At 58.7% G+C, this 24,293-nt stretch overlaps 1 protein-coding gene across 9 annotated transcripts in view; it reads right to left on the reverse strand.

Annotated features, from left to right (window-relative positions):
- LOC105472494 (solute carrier family 19 member 1) overlaps positions 1-24,293 on the reverse strand; it is a 58,314-nt gene that overhangs the window by 10,442 nt on the left and 23,579 nt on the right. For 2 of the 9 annotated variants that reach the window (XM_071095827.1, XM_071095825.1), the window contains exons 2-4: positions 11,113-11,350; positions 4,983-5,742; positions 4,124-4,316 (exon numbers count right to left, since the gene is read on the reverse strand). In XM_071095827.1, coding sequence (XP_070951928.1) covers positions 4,124-4,316; positions 4,983-5,742; positions 11,113-11,301 — 1,142 coding nt within the window. In that variant the 5' untranslated portion in view covers positions 11,302-11,350. The other 7 variants (XM_011725799.2, XM_071095830.1, XM_011725798.3 and 4 more) reach the window with 7 other exon arrangements.

The raw sequence follows: 24,293 nt of genomic DNA on the forward strand, positions 1-24,293 counted from the left end.
GGCGCTGCTGGGAGAATGAGAAGCAGCAACAGCGAAAAGCCTGCAGCCCGGCTCCCACCAGCCCATGACTCGCCGGGCAGCCATGAGGTCCCAGGCCACGCATAAGCTCCCCACCAGGCCCCCATCTCTCCCACACATGCCCGCCCCTCCCAGGCAGGAGCCAACACCCAGGCCACCCACCCTCGAGGGGCCATTCTGGTATGTGCTGCATCCCCCTGGCTCAGTACAGGGTGAGGGTCCCTTATCCAAAATGCCTGGGGCCAGAGGTTTTGGATTTTGGAATATTCACATATCCATAAGGATATACCTTGAGGATGGAACCCAAGTCTAAACATGAAATTCATTTATGCTCATATACACGGTATACGTACAGTCAAAAGGTGATTTTATATAATACCTAACAGACATTTGCAAGCCAAAGGGGATGCTACTGCCCAGGGCCTCACCCTGAGTTCTGGAGTAATTTTGTGCATGAAGAAACTTTTGACCATGTTCTGAGACTCGTCAAACAAGGTCAGGTGCGGGATTTTCCACTGCGTTGTCTTCTCAGAGCTCAAACACTGTCAGATTTTGGAGTATTTCAAATTCTGGATTTTTTTTTTGTTGTTGTTATTATTATTTTTTAGATGGAGTCTCACTCTGTTGCTCAGGCGTGCAATGGCACAATCTCAGCTCACTGCAACCTCTGCCCCCTGGGTTCAAGCAATTCTCCTATCTCAGTCTTTCGAGTAGCTGGGATTACAGGCATGCGCCACAACGCCCAGCTAATTTTTGTATTTTTAGTAGAGACAGTTTCACCATGTTGGCCAGGCTGGTCTCGAGCTCCTGGCCTCAGGTGACCTGCCCACCTCGGCCTCCCAAAGTGCTGGGATCAAAGGCGTGAGCCACCGCACCCGGCTGAATTCTGGCTGTTTTGATTAGGGATGCTGAACCTGTACAATGGGTGTCACAAAACACAAACTCAACAAGATGCCTAGAAGGGCTCCCGTGAGCTCTGGGACGGACCAGGTCACAGGCATCTCAAAACGCTCGGAAAATCATCATCAAGAGAACCCCTGGGCACAGACAGAAAAGTCTGGAACGAAAGTCTTTCATGGTTAAATGTTCGATAAATTAGAAGAGCAGTGAAACCAGAGTCGGTGAGGGAGCAGCAGCTGGACAGAGCAGGCCCTGGAAATGAGCAGCAGCCGGGTAGGGCGGGCCCTGAAGGTGAGTGGCAGCTGGGTGGGAGGTGGGTGGGCCTGGAGGCAGAGTAGGCCTTGAGGTGAATGGCAGCCAGATACAGTGGGCCCTGGAGGTGAGTGGCAGCTGGGTAGGGGGGGGCCTGGAGGTGAGTGGCAGCCGGTTAGGGTGGGCCCTGGAGGTGAGTGGCAGCCAGGCAGGGCAGGCCCTGGAGGTGAGTGGCAGCCGGTTACCGCGAGCCCTGGAAGTGGGTGGTGGCATGCACATGTCCAGGAATGAAGGCACCATATTCCTGACATGGAGAGGTGACATACAAGGCTTCTGGTGCTCTGCAGAGAAACTAGTCTTCAGATGCAGTTCCAATTAAAATCCGCAAAATGCTTTAAAAAAAAAAAAGAAAAAAAAAGAACTGGACAAAAAAATATCCTAAAGTTCACCTGAAGAAAAAATAAACAAAAATGCCAGAAACTCTCTATTTAGAGAAGGGCAGAGGTGTCTGTGCTGCCAGGCACTGGAGATGGGGGGACAGCGGGGACAGTGCAGATAGGGGGGCGGGCAGGCGGGTGGCAGTGAGGACAAGAAGCACGCAGAGGTCCGGGTGAGCAGGTCAGCAGGACAAAGGGCAGATGAACAGCAGGGAAATACCAGCACAAACGAGCTTCTGGACGCGGCGCTGGGTAGGCCAGCCCCCAGGGTGCTTCCAAGGACACTGAGAAACACTGGGAGTTGAATTAAAGGCAAACGAGTGTGGGGCATGATGGGGGCACAGGTGATTGAAAATACATGATACAGATGAGTGCTCCCCCGATCAGGAGAGAGGAAAGTGAGTCCCAACACAGTCAGGAGACACACAGGGGCCACTCAGTCCACAGCAGGCCGGCCAGCCTCGCTCCTGTGAAGGAAAGGCTGGGAGCCCAGCCGGTCCATCAGGGGCTCAGGGAGGGTGGGAAGGCCACTCCATCATCCTGATGGGGAGAAAGCCCGCATGCCAGCCTGCAGGGTACCTGCAATATCGACAGAAACCTTTCAAAAGCACAGACTCTCCAACCTGGCCATTCCCCTTCCAGGAATCCACCTGAGGGCCATTATTAGAATTTGGAAAGAAAAATGTAGGTAGAAGGGCATTCATCTCAGTGTTCTTCTGTTGTAAGAAAAATGGAAATGGTGACTTTACCCACAGACCGGGGATGGGTTGTAAGGCCCACCACTCATGACCTGGAGTGACCACCTACGTCTGTGTCTGACATCAACTCAACACAGACAAGCAGAAAATGCTGGGATTCCCCGTAGCAGATGGCGGTTTTCTGCTTTGCACACTGCTGCACCGTGTTGGATTTTCTGCGATGGGCATCAATGACTTTATAACTAAAACCTTTCAGGCGTTGTCCCCCTGGATGCAGCAATGGGACGGCACATCAGCAGAGGCCCTGGCCCTTTCCACCGTGCTGGTAGGTCAGGGAGGGGGGCCTTCAGGAGCTGGGGGCAGCAAGAGCCCTGCGTGGGCCTCAGGGAGCATGGAGAAGGCGGCCACACAGGAGCAAAAGGGGCCTCAAGTATGGCAGGGGCAGGAGAGAAGCGTGGGCCGGGCTGCCCATGCCAGGAGACTGCTGCCTGCGTGTGGGGAGGACGGGGAAGTACGGGGCTGGGCACATCCAGGCAGAATGCTGCAGGGATGAGGCTACCAATGCAGAGGGCACAATGCAAGGGTCGGCAGGGTGCTCTCAGCTCAACAGGCTCGTGGCCAGCGTAAGCCTCAGGGGGACGACCCACGGAGGGAGGGAGACAGGGCTCGGAGGCCACCCTGGAGTGGAGGCCCAGGAAGGGGGGCTGGGACCAAAGTCCTCCCAGCTGGCAGGAAAGAGGGGGCAGGTCCAGGGAGGCAGGGGCGGGTGTGAGCACACAGGGTCAGTGTCTGAGTGTGTCAGTGTGTGTGGTCTATGTGGTAGGTGTGTCAATGTGTGGGTGTGTCCATGTGTGAGCGTATGGTGTGTGTCCGTGCATATAGTGTGTGTCCATCTGTGAGCGTGTGGTATGTGTCCAAGTGTGTGGTGTGTTCATGTGAGTGTGCGTTTGTCCGTGTGTGGTGTCCGTGTGTAGTCTGTGTCCATGTGTGATATATCCATGTGTGAGTGTAGTGTTTGTCCATGTGTGCACGTGTGGTAAGAGTGTGTGCTGAGTGTCCATTGGTGAGTGTGTGGTATGTGTTCACGTGTGGTGGGTGTGCATGTGTGAGCGTGTGGTGTTCATGTGTGTGGTGTGTCCGTGTGTGTGGTGTGTTGTGTGTGGTGTGTGTCCGTGTGTGAGTGTGGTATGTGTTCATGTGTGGTGGGTGTCCGTATATGTGTGGTGTGTTCACGGTGTGTGTCCGTGTGTGTTCATGTGTGTGGTGCGTGTCCGTGTGTTGGTGTGTTCGCGTGTGTGGTGCATGTCTGTGTGTGTGTGGTGTGTCCGTATGTGTGTGGTGTGTTCATGTGTGTGGTGTGTGTCCATGTGAGAGTGTGGTGTGTCTATCGTGTGTCCATCTGTGAGCATGTGGTGTGTGTTCATGAGTGTGTGGTGTGTGTCCATGTGGGAGCGTGTGGTGTGTGTGTGTGGTGTGAGTGCCTGGTGTGAGTGTAAGCTGAGGATGAACTCACACAGGTGCATGCTCCAGCTCCTGCCTGGATGGGGCCTGGAGGATGGGGTTGGGAGCAGGGCAGCAAGCCCAGCAGGCTTCAGAGAGGAGCGCGGAGGGCCTGGGGTAGCAGCTGGATGGCACAGGCAGGGATGCCCCAGGTCCCAGGGAGAGACAAGCGGGGACCCTGGTCAGCTCCAGGTGGCTGGCGGGGCCAGCACTGGCACAGTCGCTGGGGCGTGGCGGGAAGATGGGAGCACCCCGCGAAGCGCAGGGCGTGATCCTGGTGCCTGCCCACCCCCGGCTCCCCACCCTTCTGGAACTCACGTGGCGATGGGCACGAGGAACTGGTAGGAGCCGCGGAACAGCACGAAGGCCGCATAGCACAGCCAGATGCTACTCGTGCGCGCCAGAAGGAAGACCAGCCCGGCCTGCGTGGCCGTGACGACTGCGATGAGCAGCTTGGACCAGCGCACCCAGCGGATCTTCACGAAGCCGGCGGCAAAGGACGTGATGGCACCTGAGACGGGAGGGATGGGGCGTTGCAGCGGCCCTGGGGGGCCACGGGGCAGGAGGAGGTGGCAGGAGCCTCTGAGGGAAGGTATCCACGGGGCAGGGGGCGGGGAGGGGGAGCCTCCGGGGGAAGGATCCACAGGGCAGGGGGAGGTGGCGGAAGGCTCTGAGGGAAGGTATCCACGGGGCAGGGGGAGGTGGCGGGGAGCCTCCGGGGGAAGGATCCACAGGGCAGGGGAAGGCGGCGAGGAGCCTCGGGGAGAAGCAACCACCGGGCAGGGGGAGGTGGTGGGGAGCCTCTGAGGGAAGGTATCCACGGGGCAGGGGGTGGGGAGGGGGAGCATCCGGGGGAAGGATCCACGGGGCAGGAGAAGGTGGCAGGGAGCCTTTGGAGGAAGGATCCACGGGGCAGGGGGAGGTGGCGAGGGGCCTCCGGGGGAAGCATCCACGTGGCAGGGGGAGGGGGCGGGGAGCCTCTGGGGGAAGGTATCCATGGGACAGGGGGCGGGGAGGGGGAGCCTCCGGGGGAAGGATCCATGGGGCAGAGGGAGGTGGTGGGGAGGCTCTGGGTTAAGGTATCCACGGGGCATGGGGCGGCAAAGGGGAGCCTCCGGGATAAGGATCCACGGGGCAGGGGGTGAACGGGGAGCCTCGGGGACCAGGGCGCGCGTACCCAGTAGCGTAGAGGCAGCATCGGCCGCGCCGTTGTAGACTCGTGCACTGTTGGTGGTGGGGTCCACCTCGTTCCACAGGATGTGCACGTAGTAGACCACCAGGTAGTAGCCGGCCGAGTTGAAGACCCACCACAGGGACCAAAGGCGGAGCTGCGGCCGCCGCAGGCTATCCCCCAGCTCCCGCAGCATCCGCGCCAGCACGGAGTCCCCGCAGGCCGCCCGCAGCGCGCGCCCCAGCTTCCCGCCCGGGCCGGCGTTCATGCGCTCCAGCTCCGAGGCCGAGGCTTCGCACCGCTCGCGGTCGTCGCGGTTGAAGAAGAGGCTGCGTTTGGGGCGCTTCAGGAAGAGGGCGAGGACCACACTGAAGGTGAGGAAGGCCAGCGAGATGTAGTTGAGCGTGGAGAAGGAGACTCGGCCCACGGTGACCAGCAGCTGGCCCAGCACGGAGCTGGTGAACACACCCAGCAGCACCGCAGCGCGCGAGTAGCCGGCCACACGCTGGTAGCGCGCGGGCCGCACGAGAGAGAAGATGTAGGAGGAGTAGGCGATGCGCGCGGCCATGGTGACACTGTAGAAGAACTCCATGAGCTGCATGTGTTCCACCGAGCGGCCCAGCAGCAGCAGCAGCCACACCGACACGAAGCTGAGCCCCTGCAGCAGCAGCACTGGCGTGTAGCGCAGGTAGTCGGTGAGCAAGAACACGGGCACCAGCACGGCCAGGTAGGAGTACGACAGCACCGGCGTGATCTTGTTGGTGACCTGCGGACAGGTGGGCGGGCGCCCCACTAGGCATTAGCAATGCTGGGGCTGCCGCGGACACAGCCTGCCCGAGGTCATGGCTGCTGACGGCTACCTACCCCAACACTGCCTGGTGTGACCCCTCTCCCCAACATGCCCCTGTCCCATGTCCCATTGCATCGTCCTCTCTGAACAGGGACCTCTGGCTCCCGACCGTCCCAGGAGCCTGGGAGCGTTTGCCTGCAGAAAGCTGACAGTAGCCACAGAAGGAATCGTTATTAACAATCCTGTTCATCTAAGCTTCTCTAGTTTTATTTTTATTTTTTTCTGAGACAGAGTCTTGCTCTGTCGCCCAGGCTGGAGTGCAGTGGCACAATCTTAGCTCACTGCAACCTCCACCTCCCAGGTTCAAGCAATTCTCCTGCCTCAGCCTCCCGAGTTACAGCTGCGTACCACCACGTCTGGCTGATTTTTGTATTTTTAGTAGAGAAGGGATTTCACCATGTTGGACAGGCTGGTCTCGAACTCCTGACCTCAGGTGATCCGCCCACCTTGGCCTCCCAAAGTGCTGGGATTACAGGCGCGAGCCACTACACCCAGCCAGCTTCTCTATTTTTAATAGCATAAAAACATAGTTTTATTTCATCTTAAACAATATGGAAAACAGAGCTGTAACCCGTAACACATTCACACTAACACAAGGTCCTTCCATCCTTCCTGGAGAGAGACAAAAACAGAAGGCACAGAAAGGAAGAGCAAGATCAGGAACAGCAGGTTCGTGGGAGGGACTGTGGGGAACCCAGCAGGGGAAGAAAGACAGGAAAGGGAAGAAGGGGAAAGAGAGGGCGTGGGGAAGGGCAGAGGGCCCTGGGCTGCGCACTCCCATCTCACACTAGTCCCCAGAGCAAGGTCTTTAAGGCCAGGCTCCAACCCAGGAGCAGGGAGGGGGACAAGCGCCCCTGCAGCCGCCCTGCACCCACCCAGGAGGGGGAGCACAGGCTGTCGGCCTGCCCACCCCCACCTCCTCCATCACATGTTATGTGGGAACCCAGCTCCACAGCCTTGGCCACTGAGCTGCCGGTGGACACTCCAGGCCTGGCTTCCGTGTCTGTGGGCTCAACACACATCCACCTTCCATGGGAATGTGGAGCTGGGCATGGGTCTGGGGGTGCTGCCTCCTACAGGACAAGGTCAGAGGGCACTGCCCCAGACTCTACTCCAGGCAGGCACCAAATGTCCCCAGCTGGCTTGGCAGGGGCCAGGGCTTCTGCAGGCACACTTGGGCTCACCTGGGCACAGTCCAGAGGAAGAGGCCCCACCCCCGTGAGGCCCAAGCCGCTTGCCTTGCCCCTCCCTGGGGACTGATGTGGGAGCCACCTTATGCTTGGAGCCTCCCCTGGGGCCCAGGTGCATTTTCAGCAGGTGGCCCTGCCCAGAGGCCCCACCAGACCCCACCTCAGATCCGCTGGAGGTTGGTACCAGGTGGGCCAGCAGGGCCCTGCTGGACTCTGGGCCTCCAGTAGGCCCCACCTGACTCAGGCCTGACCACCAGCAACCCCACAGCCCTACTCATGCTGCCCCAGGTGACCTCAGCCCCTGCCAGCCACACTTGAGAAGACCAAACCCTGGGTCAGCACAGGGGTGCGGCGCCGAGCCACGCCTCCTCCCCAGGGCCTCTCAGCCTCGTGTCTGGCACACCCAAGATGTGTGGCCCGATGTGCTCGGAGTCTGGCCACCGGCTACTGTGAACAGCTGGGGAACAGGACCCTGCAGCCAGGCCAGCATGCTGAGAAGCTTCCCAAGGGCTCAGGGGAAGGCTGCCCAGAGACCCCACCTCAGGGCACCCTGAGGTCGCACCCCGGAGCCTGCACCCTCATGGAGACCAAGCTGACCCGAAGGCTGTGGTCCCAGCAGCACCAGGCACCCAAGGTCCCTCCCGCACTCCATCCTGCTCAGGACATTCCTGGACACTCTTTGAGGGTAGGTCAGGCGCCAGGAGGCTGAGTGACCATGCCGGGTCACAGAGAGCCTCAGGGCCGGCCATCGGCTTCTGCACTGTGTTTACAGCAATGTCCTGGGGACATCAAACAGCCCCATTTGACGGCCTGCTTGACTGGGGGAGGCTCCTCCTCGGGGCCAGCCCAGGGAACCCCTGCAGATTCCGAAAGAAGCGGCTCAGAGGCAGGGGCCCTCCTAGGGCCTCAGGGACCCCTGACCCCCAGACACAGGAGGCCGCGTGGGGGCATGACCGCCCCAGCCCCTGGCCAGGGCACAGGTCCTGCCCACAGCCCAGAGTCAAAATGGTAGACAGCCAGCAAAGAGGCTCTCCCCAGAGCCCATGGCTCTCTGGAAAAGGGCACTGGGTGTCCTAGAAGCCTCACCCACCTCACTCTCCTCTTCCACCAGGAACCGGCTCTGCAGGCTGGGGCCTCATCTGGCACCTCCTGGTCTTAGTTGAGGGACTGAGTGCAGAGCTCCCCCTTGGCAGACCACGGGGTCAAGGTAGAGCCTGAACACTCCCCAACACCCACCCAGGGCCCTCTTGCTCCTCTCCCTGCACCTCCTCGATGGCCCCTACTCCCCCTTCCTCAGCCTTGGCAGGCAGACAGCAGGGAGGCTCTGCCCAGAGCTGTGACCTGCGACCCACTTACAAGGCTGCTGGGGGAGGGGCCCCCACAACGGTCCCAGCAGGGAGGTGGCATCTGTCAGGCGGCCATGGCTCTGACACGAGGACAGCCTCCCGCTGCCTGAGCCTGGCGTCGGCCCTGTTCTCCACAGGTCGTGGTTGGGGTCCAGGCTGCATGGGCAGAGTGCAGGGAGCTGCGCCCAAATCTACACCTGGACAGCCTCAGGGAGGCTTCTCTGAACAGGGAGGTGGGAAGGTGGGCAAGGCCCAAAGGCAGGCAGGACGTGAGGGCAGGGCCGGGCGTGGGGCAGCAGGACTGGATGCCAGAGAAGGGCACCCAACAGGGACCAGCTGGGGACAGGGCATGGGCCGCAGGTCAGGAAGGATGGCTATGCACAGGGTCCTGGGCCGGGGGTTTCCCTGGAGGAGGGTGGGGGCTGCAGCTCCCACCACACAGCACAGTTCCAGTGGGGTTCCAGGCAACCACAACCCACCCAGGAGCACCTCACGGACTCGGCCGCGGAAAGCGCTCTCAGCTGCCACTCAAAGCAGAAACCGCAGAGGGAAATTTGGCCAAATTCAGAACGACTCCAGAGAAACACCATATGTAACACACAGCCAGTCCGATCCCAAGGGCACGGGGTCCCCCGGAAGCAGAAGAGGGAACCAGGTCCAAGGAGGACAGCAACCGCAGGGATGCCAGGAAACACCAGCCCACGGAGAGAGAAATGGAGGCACAGCAAATGTGAGCAAAGGAAACCACGCTCCTCACCGCAGCCAGATGGCTGGCGCTCAGCAGCCCACCCGAGCTGGTGAGGGGAACACAGGCAGCCCGTGGCAGGCTGCGGAGGAAGCAGCATTCGCCCCAGGAGTGAGCTGGAAATGCCAGCCCGGGCCAGCTGGGTCAAGGCCCACCGCCTGAGGCTGCTGGCTCGTGCTCTACCCGAAGCCATCAACAAGCAGTGGGAGAAGCCGGAATCCCCTAATCGCCTCCAGCAAAGCACCAGATAAGCACCTTGTAGTTCCACCCGGTAGGGGCAGCTTAAGAACACCCTTGAACCCACGTGGAACATCTCTTAAGTCAGACTGGGCAGGAGAGCAACTTGCGAAAGCTGGGTCACAAGACACCACTTATGCGAACTTCCTAGACACAAGCCCGGCAACAACAGGGGCTGGCAAGTCCTGGCAGGCTGGGCCTCCCTTGCCCCCAAAGCTGCTCCCCGTCCACCTACCGGTGGCCGCCCCCGCACCTCGACGCCCATGTGCCTGCTCCCGTGTGAAGTTCTTGTTAGACCCCAGGAGGTAGGGAGTGATAAAGCTCTTCTCCGGCCTCTCCTGCAGCCAGAGGGGCTGAGATCAGGGGGCCCCGCCAAGTGGCAGGTGCGCAGAGCGCCTGCACCCATCGTCCCTCTGATGACATCCAAGGCCTGGTGGAATGGCTTAATTTCTGGAATCTACTTTGTAATCCGTTAATGTGCGACATGAGAGGGCAGGCAGATGGGATTTAAACATCTTCGCTCTAGAGACTTTTCTTATTGTGTTATTTTAAGGGAAACGCCACACATAATGCTCATCCCTATAAATAACCTTGGCGGTTGACAGTGGCCCTCCACTAAGAGCAGAGATGCCATCTGGTCAGTGGGTGGCAGGGAGAGGGGCAGAATGGCCAGGAGCAGAAGGCACTTCATGAGGGGTCAAGGAGATGGCTCTGCCGCTCCAGCCCCAGCCCCGCCACCAACAGCCAGAGCCAGCAAGACCCTGTCCTCACCTGGAAAGTGACCCTGCCTTGGCGGCTAGCAGTGCTGGCCGTGGGACTAGACAGTCACACACGCACGGTGCTCTGAGCCGGGCACGCGGGAAGGGCAGCACTCCACTCTTCCACAAGCACACCCCTCGGCTGCACATCAGTTTCACAATTCTAGGGTCTGCGAGGGGTGGGGGCCGGCTTCCGGCCAGGAGACGCAGGGAACAAGAGGCACGCCTAGCGACAGCAATGTGGGTGCACGGGCCAGGTGGCTGTGCTGCAGAGGACGGGGACAGCGGCTGGGATGGGCAGGTGAGCAGGCCCCGGGCCCTGAGATGGGGTGTCGGGGTGATCAGCTGGGCTGGCAGCCTGTGAGACCTTCCAGGCTCCTTCTGTGCGGATATGCCATATGGACAAGGACCCCACAGCCCCAGGAGGAAACTGCTTCAGATACCACCACTCCTGGCTCCACCGTTCACGTGGCCTGAGAGACCCGTGACTGGGCGTAAGTCTATTAGAACAGTTTCAATAAGACCCTTTGTCCTCATGGCTGAGTAAAATGAGAAAATTCCTTCAATAATCTCTTTAGGTAAATAGCCACTGAGTCTCTGTTGGAGGCAGGTGCCCAGCAGGATTGGACGTGGGCCTTCCTCACCAGGAGGGCCGATGAGCCCAGCCTGGCAGGTGGGGTGGGGCAGGCTACCTCTCGGGAGGAACAATATCACTTTTTATCTAGCCTGGTTACTAAGCCGCAGCCAGGCCCCTCCATCTGATGGTGCCCGCTGCAGGGGGTATGAGACCCCAGCCAGGTTCCCTCCGGGACCACGATCAGCTGACGTGGCCACTCACCCTCTCCAGCCTCAGGTGCTCACGCCTCCAACAGGAACAGCGCCCTGGCCCCCAAAGCTGCTCCCCACCCACCCACGGCAGCCGCCCCCACGCCCCGGTGCCCACGTGCCTCCTGCGGCGTGCTCCCCACCCACCCACGGCAGCCGCCCCCCACGCCCCGGCGCCCACGTGCCTCCTGCGGCGTGAAGTTCTTGTCCGGCCCCAGGAGGTAGGGCGTGACAAAGCTCTCCCCGGGCCGTATCTGCGCCATGAAGCCGTAGAAGCAAAGGTAGCACACAAGGCGCCGCCAGGACCGGAGCTCAGGGTCAGGCCCAGGTTCCACGGGCACCTGCTTCTCCACCGCTGGGCTGGAGGGCACCATGCTGCCCAGGTCACATGCAGCTCCAGAGGGGACGACGGTGACACTCTGCCTGGAAGGAGGGGTGGAGTCAGGGCAGCTCGGAAGATGGTCTGCAGGCCTCCCCACCCCGCAGAATGAGGCCCAGTGCCGGCCTCCTCCTCACCACTCAGAACCGACCACCTTGGAGACGAACGCAGACCCTGGACCATCCTCGCCCTGCGCACCAAACTGCGAGCCACCCACACCTGAGTCGCTCCGGAGTCCCCCCAGGCCAGGCTGTCACCACTTCCAGGGTCTCTGAGGCTAAGGGAAGTCTCCAGTCACGTGGAGTGATTTAAATGCCAATCAAAACCAAATTAATTAACTAATTGACTTACTACATTAACTAAACTAACAAAATTTAGGTTTGGGGCCATACCAGACTCATGTCACTGCTGGGCAGCATGTGTGGCTATGGCGGCCAGGCGGGCACACCTCACCCCGCAGGCCTAAGGGCAGCCCACATGCCTGCTGCTGCTCTAGCGACACCCAGGTGGCCCGGGGAGGGCACAGGCAGAACAGACGCTGCTGGAGGCCAGGGACACACCTGGTCACACCACGGGTGGCCGACAGTGGGTGGCTGCAGGTACCAGCCTCAGGTCCCCATCAGCCTGGGGTCGGATCCTACACACGAGCGTGGGAAACACACCGGCCCCCGTGCCCTGGCAGGAGGGCATGCAGGCCAAGTCCACAGTGAGGGAAGGGCAGAGGAAAAAGCAGGGGTCCTCGAGGGGACTGAGGGCAGCCAGGGGTGAAACATGCATGGGAGGGAGGATGGGATGGAGCTGAGGCCCAGCCCCTGAGCCCAGGGACCCCAGCATCCCCGGAGGCAGGTTATCCTAGACAGAAGCAGCTGGCAGGAGCCATGGGTGGACCTGACACGTTCCAAATGGAGCACCCCAGACCACGGGCCTTCATCCACAAGGCAACATGCATCCAACCTTGGGGACCGTCCCACCAGCACCCCCGCCCCACACGGCCAGGGCACGTGGCAGAGCAGCAGCAGTACGCAGCCCCCTCGAGGGCTTGTCTCTTTCAGTCCTGACTCTGCCCAGGACAAAGGCTTCTCTGGTGCGGGCAAGAGCTCATCTCGCCACCACAAATCGTGCCTTCTAGCTGCGGGGTAGCAGCCTGTCCACTTATCAGAATCATGTCTCCAGGTGCCACGTAGTGCTGGTTTCCATTTAAGGCCTCAGTGTAAAGTTCTCTTTCAAGTAAGTCAAAAGTAAGCCGCCATAAACAAGTGTGTCAGGGCCCCCCCCCCAAGCCAACCCAGTGAGGCCAGGACCCAGCCCTGGTCCCCCACGGGTGCACCTCAGGTCTGTATCAGCTGACCTCTGCTCCCGGAGGCCAGGCCTGGCAGAGTGCTCATGGAAAGGCCGCCTGCTGTTCAGGTGGGGTGGGGACACAGCACATGCAGAGTGCAGCTGGGTAGCCGCATGGGGCGGGGTCGCCGTCCTGTCTGCACTGGGCTGACACAGTCGGACAGCTGTGCCTCGCCACAGGGCCTGCTTGGGAGGGTGGCGGGGGTTCTGCAGAGGGTCTGGATTTGGGGAGAGTCTCCTCCAACCCTCCAGCACGGGCTCAGAGCATCCCTCGATGTGGGGCCGGCTTTGGGGGTCCAGGGACTCTGAGGAAAAGCTGCCCCAAGCTCTCAGCACTCAGTCTCCGAGTATCAGAGACCACTCAGGCTGCAAGTGGTCCCTGAACTGCCCCCAACCTGACACACAGGCTTAGGAAAGAGGTGGCTTGCAGGGTCCACAGAGGGAGACCCTCCCCAGGCCACGCAGGCAAAGCCATCAGCAACATCCCGGGTCCTGTCTTCACACCTCTACACACTCACATCTGTGACAAAGGAACACAGACAGGTGACAGCAGGGAAGCCCTTAAGAGGCAGAGGCTAGTGGGCTTGCCGTGGGGGCCGCAGGGAAGCGGGGGAAGGGTTAGGGAAACCTCAAGATTTCCAGAGCTCCACGGCAGGGCACGGCTGGGAAGATGATGGGACCAGCACCCCCATCGAAGGCAGCCGGGACTCCAGAAGTTCTCAAAGGGCCAGAATGAAAACAGCCAGCCAGGCAGGAGGAAGCGCAGGCAGGGGCCACTGCAAGGCTGAGGCAGATCTGACAGTCACCAGCCTCGGCCTCGCCTTCCACGCCTCCCCAGGGCCTGTGACAACAGCTGGGAAGATCAGTGCACAAAGGCTGGGCTCCATTACCAGGGACCCTGATGCCCAGAGAGGCCATGGGTAGAGCTGGACATACCTCGGACCACACCTACCCCTCCTCACTGGGAGACCCATTCGGCGCTGGGACTCCCCATCAAGCTCACTTTCCCACCCGTCAGCAGGTTTAGACAGGTGCACTGATCCCCAGACACCCAGAGCAACCAGATCACCACAGACAACGGGGAGCCGTCAGGAGCTGAACTAAGCCCAGGGTCTGGGGCCCACAGTCCACGGCCCCAGGAGTCAGATCCCCACCCACAGGACCCCCAGGAGCCCCAGGTACTTCGGCCCCCTGTTCTGAGAAGCGACCAGAACATTCCTTTCTTGGAGAGACAGCCAGAGTCTCAGCCAGCAAAGCGGGTGCTGCTGGTCTTAACAGTCAGCCTCTGCCGCCAGCATGCTTAACTTACGTGCAATGAACGTAGCCCACTGGCAGATGCTTGGCCAGCACGGCCAAGACCACCTCCAAGAGGAAAGATAGGGAACTTGGTCACCATCATAGAAATGCAGCCCCAAGCCAGGGGAAACCTAGACTCCAGCCCAGTCCCATACAGCTTGAGGTCTCTTCCCGGCATCTGAAGGAAGTCCCCAGCCAGACAGGAGGGCCACGGGGAAGCAGTGAGAATCCCTGCTTCAGGAGAAGGTTGTAACAGCCCCCTGAAATCCCCAGCCCCACTGTCCCCAGTGACCACCCCCGCCCAGGCTCTGTCCTTCCAAGCACCTGAGAAGGCTGGAGACCCGCAATCAAAACAAAAGCAAACGCCACCTATCATTCCGTGTTTAAACGAGCTCCTACTCTGGAAGGCTAACCAAGAATGTTCGGCACGTTTTTAGAACGCCTGCTAGTTTAAAAAGAAGAAGAAGAAGAAAGCATTGCGCACCCTCCCACCCCCGTTCAGATGACCAAGTTCAGGGTTCCTAAGAGCATAATTAGACCCTCCGGCTATCACTGCTGCAGGCCCAAACACCCGAGCACTGTTTCTCATCTGTGTCCAGCACAGAAAACTGTACTATCTGGTATTGTAAAAATCCACCAAAGCCCCTTCGGAAAGAAAGCAATTAGCAATTGCAACAAGCAGTGCACAGGTGGCACCCAGGCAAAGGCGGCCAGTGAGATGCAGCCTGTCTCCCAGGCCTGGACAGGGCAGGTAGGTGCACTGGGCCAGAGCAGCCTCGGCTCTGCTGATTGAATCAGGGCTGTACAGGGATCCTCAGGTCTCCGTGGGGGGAGGCCACCTCTTTACAGGGCTGCCAACAGGCACCTCCAAGGACTCTCCCACCTTCCCTCTGGATGCATTCTGGATTTTGGGGCCACCTTAGTTAGCCTGTGTCCTGAGGCCAGACAGGCGAGACTCCCCAGGACAGGAGTTTCTGATGGACAGGACCCTAGTGCAGGGGTGTTGTTAGGACCTACTCGGGAAAGGCTGCAGCGGCTGTCCAGGCTCTCTCTGAGACGCCTCGGGTTTGTTCTGCTGGATCCGCACTCACAGCTGCTCCAAGGGGAAGTTGCACCTACGAAGCTTCTGGCACAGGAGAGAATGGCCTGGAGAGGTGCCAGGGGCCCGCCCCACGCGTGGCTGGCAGGATTCACCCGCCGGCTGAACCGTCCCGAAGCAGCACGTGCCTGGACGCGAACTCCGGATCCACGCGTTCCTCCAGACCCGGAGGTGGGACTTGGCGCCCCAGGATGACGCGGAGGGCAGGCTGGGGGGCGGGCCTCACCAAGCCATTAGCAGGCTGGGGCGGAAAGTTAGCGGCGGGAAACCCGCTGCACTGCAATGGTTCTGCCAGGCGCCTGGCTCTCAGCCCACCGCGCCCGGGCCAGAGCCCCGCGGACCCCAGCGCCAGCCCCCGACACTCAACTTCACAGGGTCCTGCAAACCTTGGCCCGCGCCCTGCACTCACCCCAGGGCCCCGAGACACCCCGCAGCCCCCGACACGCGGCCCCGTGGCCCCGTTCGCCACCAGTACCTGCGGCTCGGCGAGGCTGCTGCCTGGGGCTCCCGGGACCCGGCCCCGCGCACGCGGACTCCGGGACTACAGCGCCCACAAGGCGGCGCGGCGGGCGCGCGGCTGCGGGGAGGGCGGGTCCGTCCCACTGAACGCGCCTTGAGGGCGGGGCCTCGCGCGTGGCGGGGCGCAGCCGCCCGAGCGTCCCCACGGGCATCCTCCCACCTACGGCAGCGCCCGCCCACTGCCCTCTCCCAGCCCCGGCGCCGGCCTCGCCCTGCCCGGGTCACGAGGCCCCTCGTGCTGCGGCCCTGCCCCTGGGGCCGCCACCTGACCCCGACCGCCCCTCGGGCCCGCACCCCCGCCGGCGTCAGCATCCTGGGGCGCCGTGCGCGGAAGTGTGGGTCCCTCGGGCGGGCACCCTGCCATCCCTCCCCCCGCGTTCTTTCCACCCCCAGTCCCCCCTTAGTCCCCCTCCCGACCCCCACCTCCTCGACGAGGCCTTGTGCGTTCCTTTTTGCATCGTTAAACACCTGCCTTCCCGGCCTGTCGCAAGCCAGATCCGGGAGCGCGGCGGGCCCACGCGCCCTCAGGGGTGGCCCTGAGCTGCCTTCGTGGGGCTCCAACAGGGACACGCACAGCCTGCTGTTGGGGACGGCACGGCCCCGAATCCGGCGCCCCCAGGACCCCCGCCGCCCGCCCTCCTGCCTGACGGTGACCCTACCGGCCTTGTACCAAGGAGCAAGCCGGATCCAGGACGCGGCCCGGGGCCACCAGTCCCCATCCCAGCAGGGAGAGCCCGGGGAAGACCCGCGCAGGCCTGGCAGGTGGGGACGGCAGCGCAGTCACACTCAGGAAGGGAGGCCTGGGCCACTCTCCCAGGAAGGCGCGGGGCTGCAGCAGACAGCGCCGCCGAAAGCCCCAGGCCTGTGCAGGACCCAGGGGAAGTGGGGGGCCACAGCGTCACTTTACCCTGGAGTTATCCAAGACCTAGCATAGGGGAGGGAAGCTAAGCCGAGGGCTGTGGGGGCCCCAAGGCTAAGGAGTAGCCAGGAAGTCAGCCGCACAGAACAGAAGGGGATGGCCACCCTGGTACCCACAACTCAAGACTGCGAGTCCCAGGTGAGTGGCGAGTCTGGAGCAGCGCCCCTGGAATGCACCCCTTCCCGGGTGTAGACGACACAGTCCACGACCTGCCTTCTGGTGTGGGGAGTGCCCTGGCTCTCCTGCCCACCAACCGGGCAGCCCCACTGGGAAGCCGGCACAGCGCCCTTGCCCTAAATGGCCGCCTGCCCAAAGCTCCGGCCTGGGCCTTCTTTCCGGAGTCCACACGAACAAATCTCAAAGGAACTTAAAAAGGATTTGTTGGCTGGAAACAGGGGATCTGGGGTAGCTTGCAGAATTTAAGGGAGCACTACAGGATGGAGCGCCTCGCCTGGAGGGACTCCCTGCTTCGTGGGAGCCCTGGCTGTCTCCCCAGTACTGGCCTTCTCCACGGGCGGGCAGAGCCTGGCCCTGCTGGAAGACAGGAGGGGCAACGCCAAGGAGGAGGAGGCCTTCCTTCCCTCCAGGCAAAGAGGAGCGGGCCATGGGGCCAGCTCTCCAGGGCAGCGTGCTCCCTTTATGTGCAGGACAGGCCAGGAAGCCCAGAGGAAGCGGGGATGAACAGCAGCGGGGCTCCTAGACCCCTTCCCGCTTGGAAACAGCAAGGCAGGGAGCCACAGCCCCAAGGGGACCCCACAGGACCCACAAAGGCCAGTCCCTCACCTATCTCTCTGGCCAGGTGGAGCCAAGCGAATCTTCCCCTGCCTGCGAGGGGCCTGCCCAAGCCGTCCTCCGGTCCACCTGCGTGGCAGGAGTCCTGGGAGTTCCCCAGCCACACAAGGCCCAGGTTTCCTGCAGGAGCTGCTTTAGAGTAGGGGGGTGGGGCTGCAGCCACCAACGGCAGGTGGTAGTTGTAATCTGGAGGCAGCTGCTCTGAGGGAGGAGCCAGGAGACTCGTGAAGACCTTACAGAAACCTCCATCGAGGCTTCGCTGCTAGGAGTAGCCACAGACAGCAGGGCGTGGGCTTCCAGAGGGCTCCACCCAAAATAAGAGACTTACAAAAGCAGGTGACTTGGGAGTGACACTGGCATCTGGGAATGGATCCTGTGCTTGGGGCCTCACGAGGCTCCAGCGGTCCCCGTCCTTGCATGTTTCGTCATTGGTTTGTCAAATAGTTAAGTGCCTGAGCATTAGGGATGGGAAGGAGAGCTGGCTCCTGGGTGAAGCCCTGGGCTGGAGTGATCAGCAGGGGCCCAGCAGTGTGGATCCCAGCCCTCCAGCCTGTAGGCTCCAGCCACATACAGTGATGTCTGGGGGCTGCAGGCCACAGACACCCCTTCCCCTCCTGGAGGGGCTCAGGTGGGCTCTGCAGCCCACCCCACAGCAGTGAACCATCCCCAGCTCCTGGGCCCCCACTCCTCGGCAGCCTTAGCACCCGTAGTCCAGGCCCAAGAAATCTCGGCCAGAGAATGAGGACCCTGCCCACCCACTGCCTTCTGAGACCAACCGGCCAATCCTCTGCCTTGGCTGGAGAGACTCGGGGCTGTCCCTGTGGTTAAGGTCCCCGTCAGCATCAGGGAGGCAGTGGCATTCAAACAGCCCTTTCCCTCAGCTGGTGCTATTGTGGCTGCTGTGGCTCTGGAAGCAAGGCTTGGACCAAATGCTAACACATGGACACATACGCATAGAGACACACAGATCCACGCAGACGTGCACACACAGATGGACACAGACATGCACAGACACGCGCACACACTGATGTGGTTTGGATTCTTTGTTCCCTCCAAATCTCATGTTGGAATGTGATTCCGTGTTGGAAGTGGGGCCTGGTGGGAGGTGTTGGATCATGAGGGTGGATCCGTCGTGAATGGCTTAGCACCATCCCCTTGGTGATGAGTGAGTTCTTGTTCAGTTAGCTCACTCAAGAGCGGATTGTTTAAAAGAGTCTGGGAACTCCCCTTTTCCTTCCCCTCCTCCCACTCGCTACGTGATGCTGGCTCCCTGTCACCTTCCACCATGAGTGGAAGCTTCCTGAGGCCTCACAGGAACAGATGCGGGCACCATGCTTCCTGTACAGCCTGCAGAACCGTGAGCCAATTAAACCTCTTTTCTGTATAATACTTAGTCTCTGTATTCCTTTACAGCAACACAAAAACAGCCCCCACACGCACACATACACGTACAGACACCACCGAGACATATGCACAGATACAGAGATGTAAACACACAGACATACAGAGACCCAGAAACATACAGACACATGTATGCTCACATGCACATGGCACTCCATACGCAGGAAGACGGGTGCGGACCAGCCTGCCGTGCCCCAGCGTGTACAGTGAACTGGCCTGCACCCGGCCTCAGCCACAGTTTCTCCCACCCTTCCAGGCGTCGCCCCAGTCTCACCGAATGACAGGTGCTTCTGCTCCCATCTGAATCTGCTTGGTAGAGGTGCAATGTGCCCTGTAAACGCCTTGCCTCACTTGTTGGCCAGGGGGTCTCTGCTGTAGCTGCCCCTCTCTCCACCCCCAACTCCCGCCGGGCCTTCACCCCCTCTTTTTCCACGAGCTGACCTCCTAACACTCCCAGCGGCCAGGGGTGGCCCATCCACAAGGACCTAGGGGCCCAAAGATCTGGAGAAGGGGGCTGACATGGAGGCCTTTGTGTCAGGCCTCCCAGCACTGGCCCCCAGGCCCAGGCCGGCCTGCAGCTGTGGCCCCCATCCTCTCAGAGGCTGAGCCAGGCCACCGTCCTCAGCACCTTCTCTATGAAGCCAGAAGCCCCGTGGCAGCTGAGCGGAGAAGCAAAGCCTAGAGGAAGAAGTGTTGTCCCTGGCCTGCCTGGAGCCCGGGAGCTCCCGGCTTCCGCATCCCCCAGGTGAGCGCAGGACCCTCACAGCCTGTCACAGCCCGTCACAGCAATGGGGCTAACCTGGGCCTGTGCCTGCCACACTCCTTCTCTGGAAACATGTCCCACCTGGTCCTATGGAGTTGAATCCCGAGCCCCACTGGGGCCCCGGACAGTGGCCCCAGCAGGCCCAGCCACTCCCAGTTGAGCACTGCCTGGCCCAGCAGCAGAACACTGAATCCTGATGCCCCCACGTCTCCCTACAGCCAGACTTTCACAAAATTGTGCTTAAATAGCCCATCTTTACTAGGGAAAGCGGGAGGTTTGAACCTCTTTGGAATCACAAGGCAGCTGTTTAGAGTAATGTCATCTAACAAGAGAGTGTTAAGAAAACATTAAAATAACCAGTGGAAATCTGGCCAGTGCAAGGTGGAGTTTGAAGCCTACCCAGCCTGGTCCTCATTTCCAGAACTCGGAGGTGATAACCCTCCTGCCCGCAGGTGGAGTGTGCAGTGATGCCCAGCTACAGGAACGTCCTGGGGTCGGAAGAGGTTTGCATTGAGCTCTGCAATCCCAGGTGTGCATCCTGGTTGCAAGCAAGCTATTTGAGAAACCTGTGCATGATGTTAGAAGACAAAATGATTGGGAAGGAAGGGGCAGAGTCTCTGTTCACAGATGATGCAATTGCCAGGGCAGAAAATCCTAACAGTTTATCAAAAATACTAGAAATAATAAGGGCATTTAGCAAGATCACAAGACACTAAGTCTATATAAGAAAGTAATTGTGCTTCTATAATCTAGCAACAAATAATTGGAAGACAGAATTTGAAAAACAGCATTTACAATGCCATTGAAAATCAGAAAATACCTAAGAATGCATTTAATGAAAAATTTGCAAGTTCCCTATACCAAAAGCTGCAGAACATTGCTGAGAGAAATTAATGAGTAGCTAAACAAATGGGGGAGACAGACCTTGTTCATGGATTGTGTAAACCAAAAATAAAATTCTGAGCCCCCAGCCCTCTGAACAGACCACTCCTCTGGGCAAGGGCATTCCAAAATTAACCTGAAAAACTGGTTCAGACCACGAGGGGAAGGGAGGGATGGATACACGTCATTATACCTGACCCCCTTTTGGAATTCAGAGAAAGTTGACCAGCTTTCAACGTCAACACAGACCTTAAGTCTGATAAGAATCATTTAGAATCTAGTCTCTGAAGCCTGCGACCCAGAGACTTCAACTGTTGATAAAACTTTGATCTCCACAACCCCTTACTGTAACCTAGACATTCCTTTCTATTGATAATAACTCTTTCAACCAACTACCAATCCCAACATGTTTAGCTTTACGTATAACCTTGAAGCCAGCCCCCACCAGGTTGTCCCACCTTTCCAGACCAGAGCAGTGTTTATCTTACATGTATTTGATTGGGTCTCATGTTCCCTTAAATGTATGAGACCAGGCTGTGCCCAGTCACCTTGGACGCATGTTTTAGGATCTCCTGAGGGCTGTGTCAAGGGCCATGGACGCTCATATTTGGCTCAGCATAAATCTTTTCATATATTTTACATAGTCTGACTCTTTTCATTGACAATTGGAAGGCACTTTATTTAAGGTGAAAATTCTCCCCAAATTGATCCATAGATTTAGCACAATCTAATAGAGATCTCACAGGCTTATTTTTTAGAAATTGAGATGTTGATTAGAATTAAGGTGAAAATGTAAAAGACTTACAATAGCCAAAACAATTGTGACTAAGAAGAGCGACGTTGGAGAGCTCAGAGATATGGAGACCAAGGGAAGCTGGTGGAGTCCGAAAATAGGACCACCGACACAGAGAACAGATTTCCAAAAAGGGTGTCCATTTAATTCAGTTGGGGAAAGGACGGTCTCTAGATCACATAGTTCGAGAACAGCTGGATATCCACAGGGGAAGATGAACATCAGACTTACCACGTCCCTTTCAGAAACACTAATTTGAGACGGCTGATAGACCCAAATTAAAAGCTAATACTGTCAAACTTGCAGATCTGTATCAAGTGACACAAGAAGCAAACAAAATGTCAGGCCACACCTGGGAGGAAACATTCATATTCCTTGTATCTGATACAGGACTTGTATCCAGACACATAACTGTCCCTTACAACTGAGTAATAAGAAAACAGCCCACTTCTTAAAATACACAAAAGAAGCCGGGCACAGTGGCTCAGGCCTGTAATCCCAGCACTTTGGGAGGCTGAGGCCTGTTGATCACTTGAAGTCAGGAGTTCAAGACCAGCCTGGCCAACATGGTGAAACCCCATCACTACTAAAAATACAAAAATGAGGCTGGTGTGGTGGCGGGTGCCTGTAGTCCCAGCTACTCAGGAGGCTGATGCAGGAGAATTGCTTGAATCTGGGAGGGGAGTTTGCAATGAGCCGAGATCTCGCCACTGCATTCCAGCCTGGGTGGCAGAGTAAGACTATCTCAAAAAAAAAAAAAAAAAAAAAAATATATATATATATATATATATATATATGCACAAAAGATTTGAACACTTAAATAAGATGTGAAAATATACCTAATATCATAAATATCATAATCCTTTGTCATTAAGGCCTGAGGTACCAAACCACTCCCACTATAAAGGCTAAAATTTAAGAAGCTGACAATACTAAGTGTTGGCAAGGCTGTGGAGCAATACATGGAGATGTGAAATGTTACAAACACTTTGAAACACTTTGGAAAACAGTGGGGCAGCTTCTTGTGGAGTTTAACATGTGTCTGCTTTATGAACCACAGTTCCATTCCTAGGCATCTGCTGAAGAGATACGAATACATGATCCCACAAAAGCCCATGCACACAGGCTGTACCCCGTTCTCATGTAACTGCTAAAAACTGGCAACAACCCGAATATCCATTATGGGATGAGGGATAAACATGCAGTACATCCACATAACAGGGACTACTCAGACTAAAAGGAAATAACAACGGAGTGAGTCTCAGCATCCTCGTGCTAGGGGGCCAGAGTCCAGCCTGGGAAAGTCCATCTGTTGGGGAGGGAGGCTCCATCCTGGAAGGAGGCAGGTGAGCAGGTGCCTGTGGTGCAGACTCGGGATCAGTGGAATTGTTCCGTGTCTGATGGGGGTAGAGGTTAATGGTTGTGTTCACCTGTCAGACATGTTTGACAAATGCTTCTAATGGGTACAATTTATGGCATGTGAATTGCACCTCAATAAAATTGTTTTTTAAAAGCCTGCACTGGTGGAAGTGGGTGAAAGGCCTGGAAACAGGTTGAATGCTCCAAACCCTCTTGTGTCTCTTGGGAGAAAATCCAGGCCTCAGCTGATTACAAAGGAAAACCCAGAACGGCTTCAGCCTTGGGAGAAAAGGGCAGTGGTGTGGCAGGGGAGGGGCAGGGGGCAGGTGGTGGGTAGTGCGGGGCATGGGGAACAGGTGGTGGGGGAGGGGCAGGGGGACAGGTGGTGGGTGGTGAGGGGGGCGGGGCGGGGGAGGGGCAGGGGGACAGGTGGTGGGTGGTGGACAGCGGGGAGGGGACAGCTGGGCGCACACTCTGGCTCTTGGTTGCAGGTGGGGTGCAGGTCCAGTGTGTTTCGGCCAGGTAGGTCTCCATGTGTCCTCCTTCACATCTTGTCCCCACAGAGACCCCCATCTCTGCCCTTTCTCAGCCCCAGGGCGGCCCTCCCAGGCTGCAGAGCCCCGAACTCTCCAGTACCTTGGGAACTGTCTCTCCCCAGCCAGGCTGGCACATGTGGATGTTGCAGGATTGGCCAAAAGTAGATAGTGGGGGTCAGTGTGGGGTACCGCCCACCCCATCCCAGCCCCTCCCAGGTTCCTGTGCATCCTGCTTCTGCCCACCCGGCCCAGGCTGGTACCTCCTCCTGGTCTCTCCCACACGCCGTGCACTGCCCTGGTCACCTTCGTGGTTTGGGGTGTTTCCCTCCTGGGGAGGCGCCTCCTGCCCCGTGAGGCCTCTGAGCCCCAAAGGGTCACTTGAGACCGTGTCCCCAGGTGGCAGCTGGTGGTTCTCTCTGTCCCCCACAGACACCTCAGGCCCCCGTATGCCAGACCCCATGGAGACCGGGTCTTCCGTGCTCCCTTCTTCCCGAGGCCCCACCTGCCACCCTGTCCACAAGCAAGTGAACGGCTCCAGGCGGAGAGGGCTGGTTCTCCAGCTGGAATTTCCTTGACTGCACCGTCTTATTAGATCCGGAGTGGAACCGCATGAAATAAACAGGCAGATTTGGGCAGGATGGAGTTCAGTTCTCCCAGCCGAGGGGAGACCACAGCCAGCACTCCATCCACGGTTCAGGATCACGGCGGCCTCGCTCAGAGGCTCAGCCTTGCAGGCCTTGGGCTTCTGTGGGTTTGTCGCACGCAGGTTTCATCGTCTTCAGAGTGTTTCAGTATTCACGTGTTCCTGGATGATTGGCGTTCCCTTTCAATTTTCACACGCAGTGGTGCAGGGGCGTGCAGTCTGCAGACCCCTCTCCTCTCCTCCGCCTTCCCCTCAACCTCCCTTCCCCCTACACCCACCTCCCCTCCCTGCCTCCCTCCTCTGCCTTCCTCCCCTCTCCTCTGCCTTTCCCTCCCCTTCCCTTCCCCCACCCTCCCTGACCTTCCCGCCTCCATTCTCCTCCCCGAAACACCCACTTCCTCCTCCACCTTCCCCCTCATCTTAGTCCCTCTCCTGTTCTTCACAGTCCCAGCTGCACCTGGGTTGGGCACCCTTTCTCAGTCCTAGCACTGGAAGTTCGTTTTATTTCTTGGTTAAATTGGCCAGCGCATTCTCTGTTCCTCTTATTTTCTTTCAAGGAACTACCTTTTGGATCTAAAAAGTCAAGTTTTACTTAAGAGGCTAAGGCAGGAGAATAGCTTGAACCTGGGAGATGGAGGTTGCAGTGG

The sequence above is a fragment of the Macaca nemestrina genome, chromosome 4 (assembly GCF_043159975.1).
Source record: "Macaca nemestrina isolate mMacNem1 chromosome 4, mMacNem.hap1, whole genome shotgun sequence".
NCBI classification, from domain to species: Eukaryota; Metazoa; Chordata; class Mammalia; order Primates; family Cercopithecidae; genus Macaca; species Macaca nemestrina.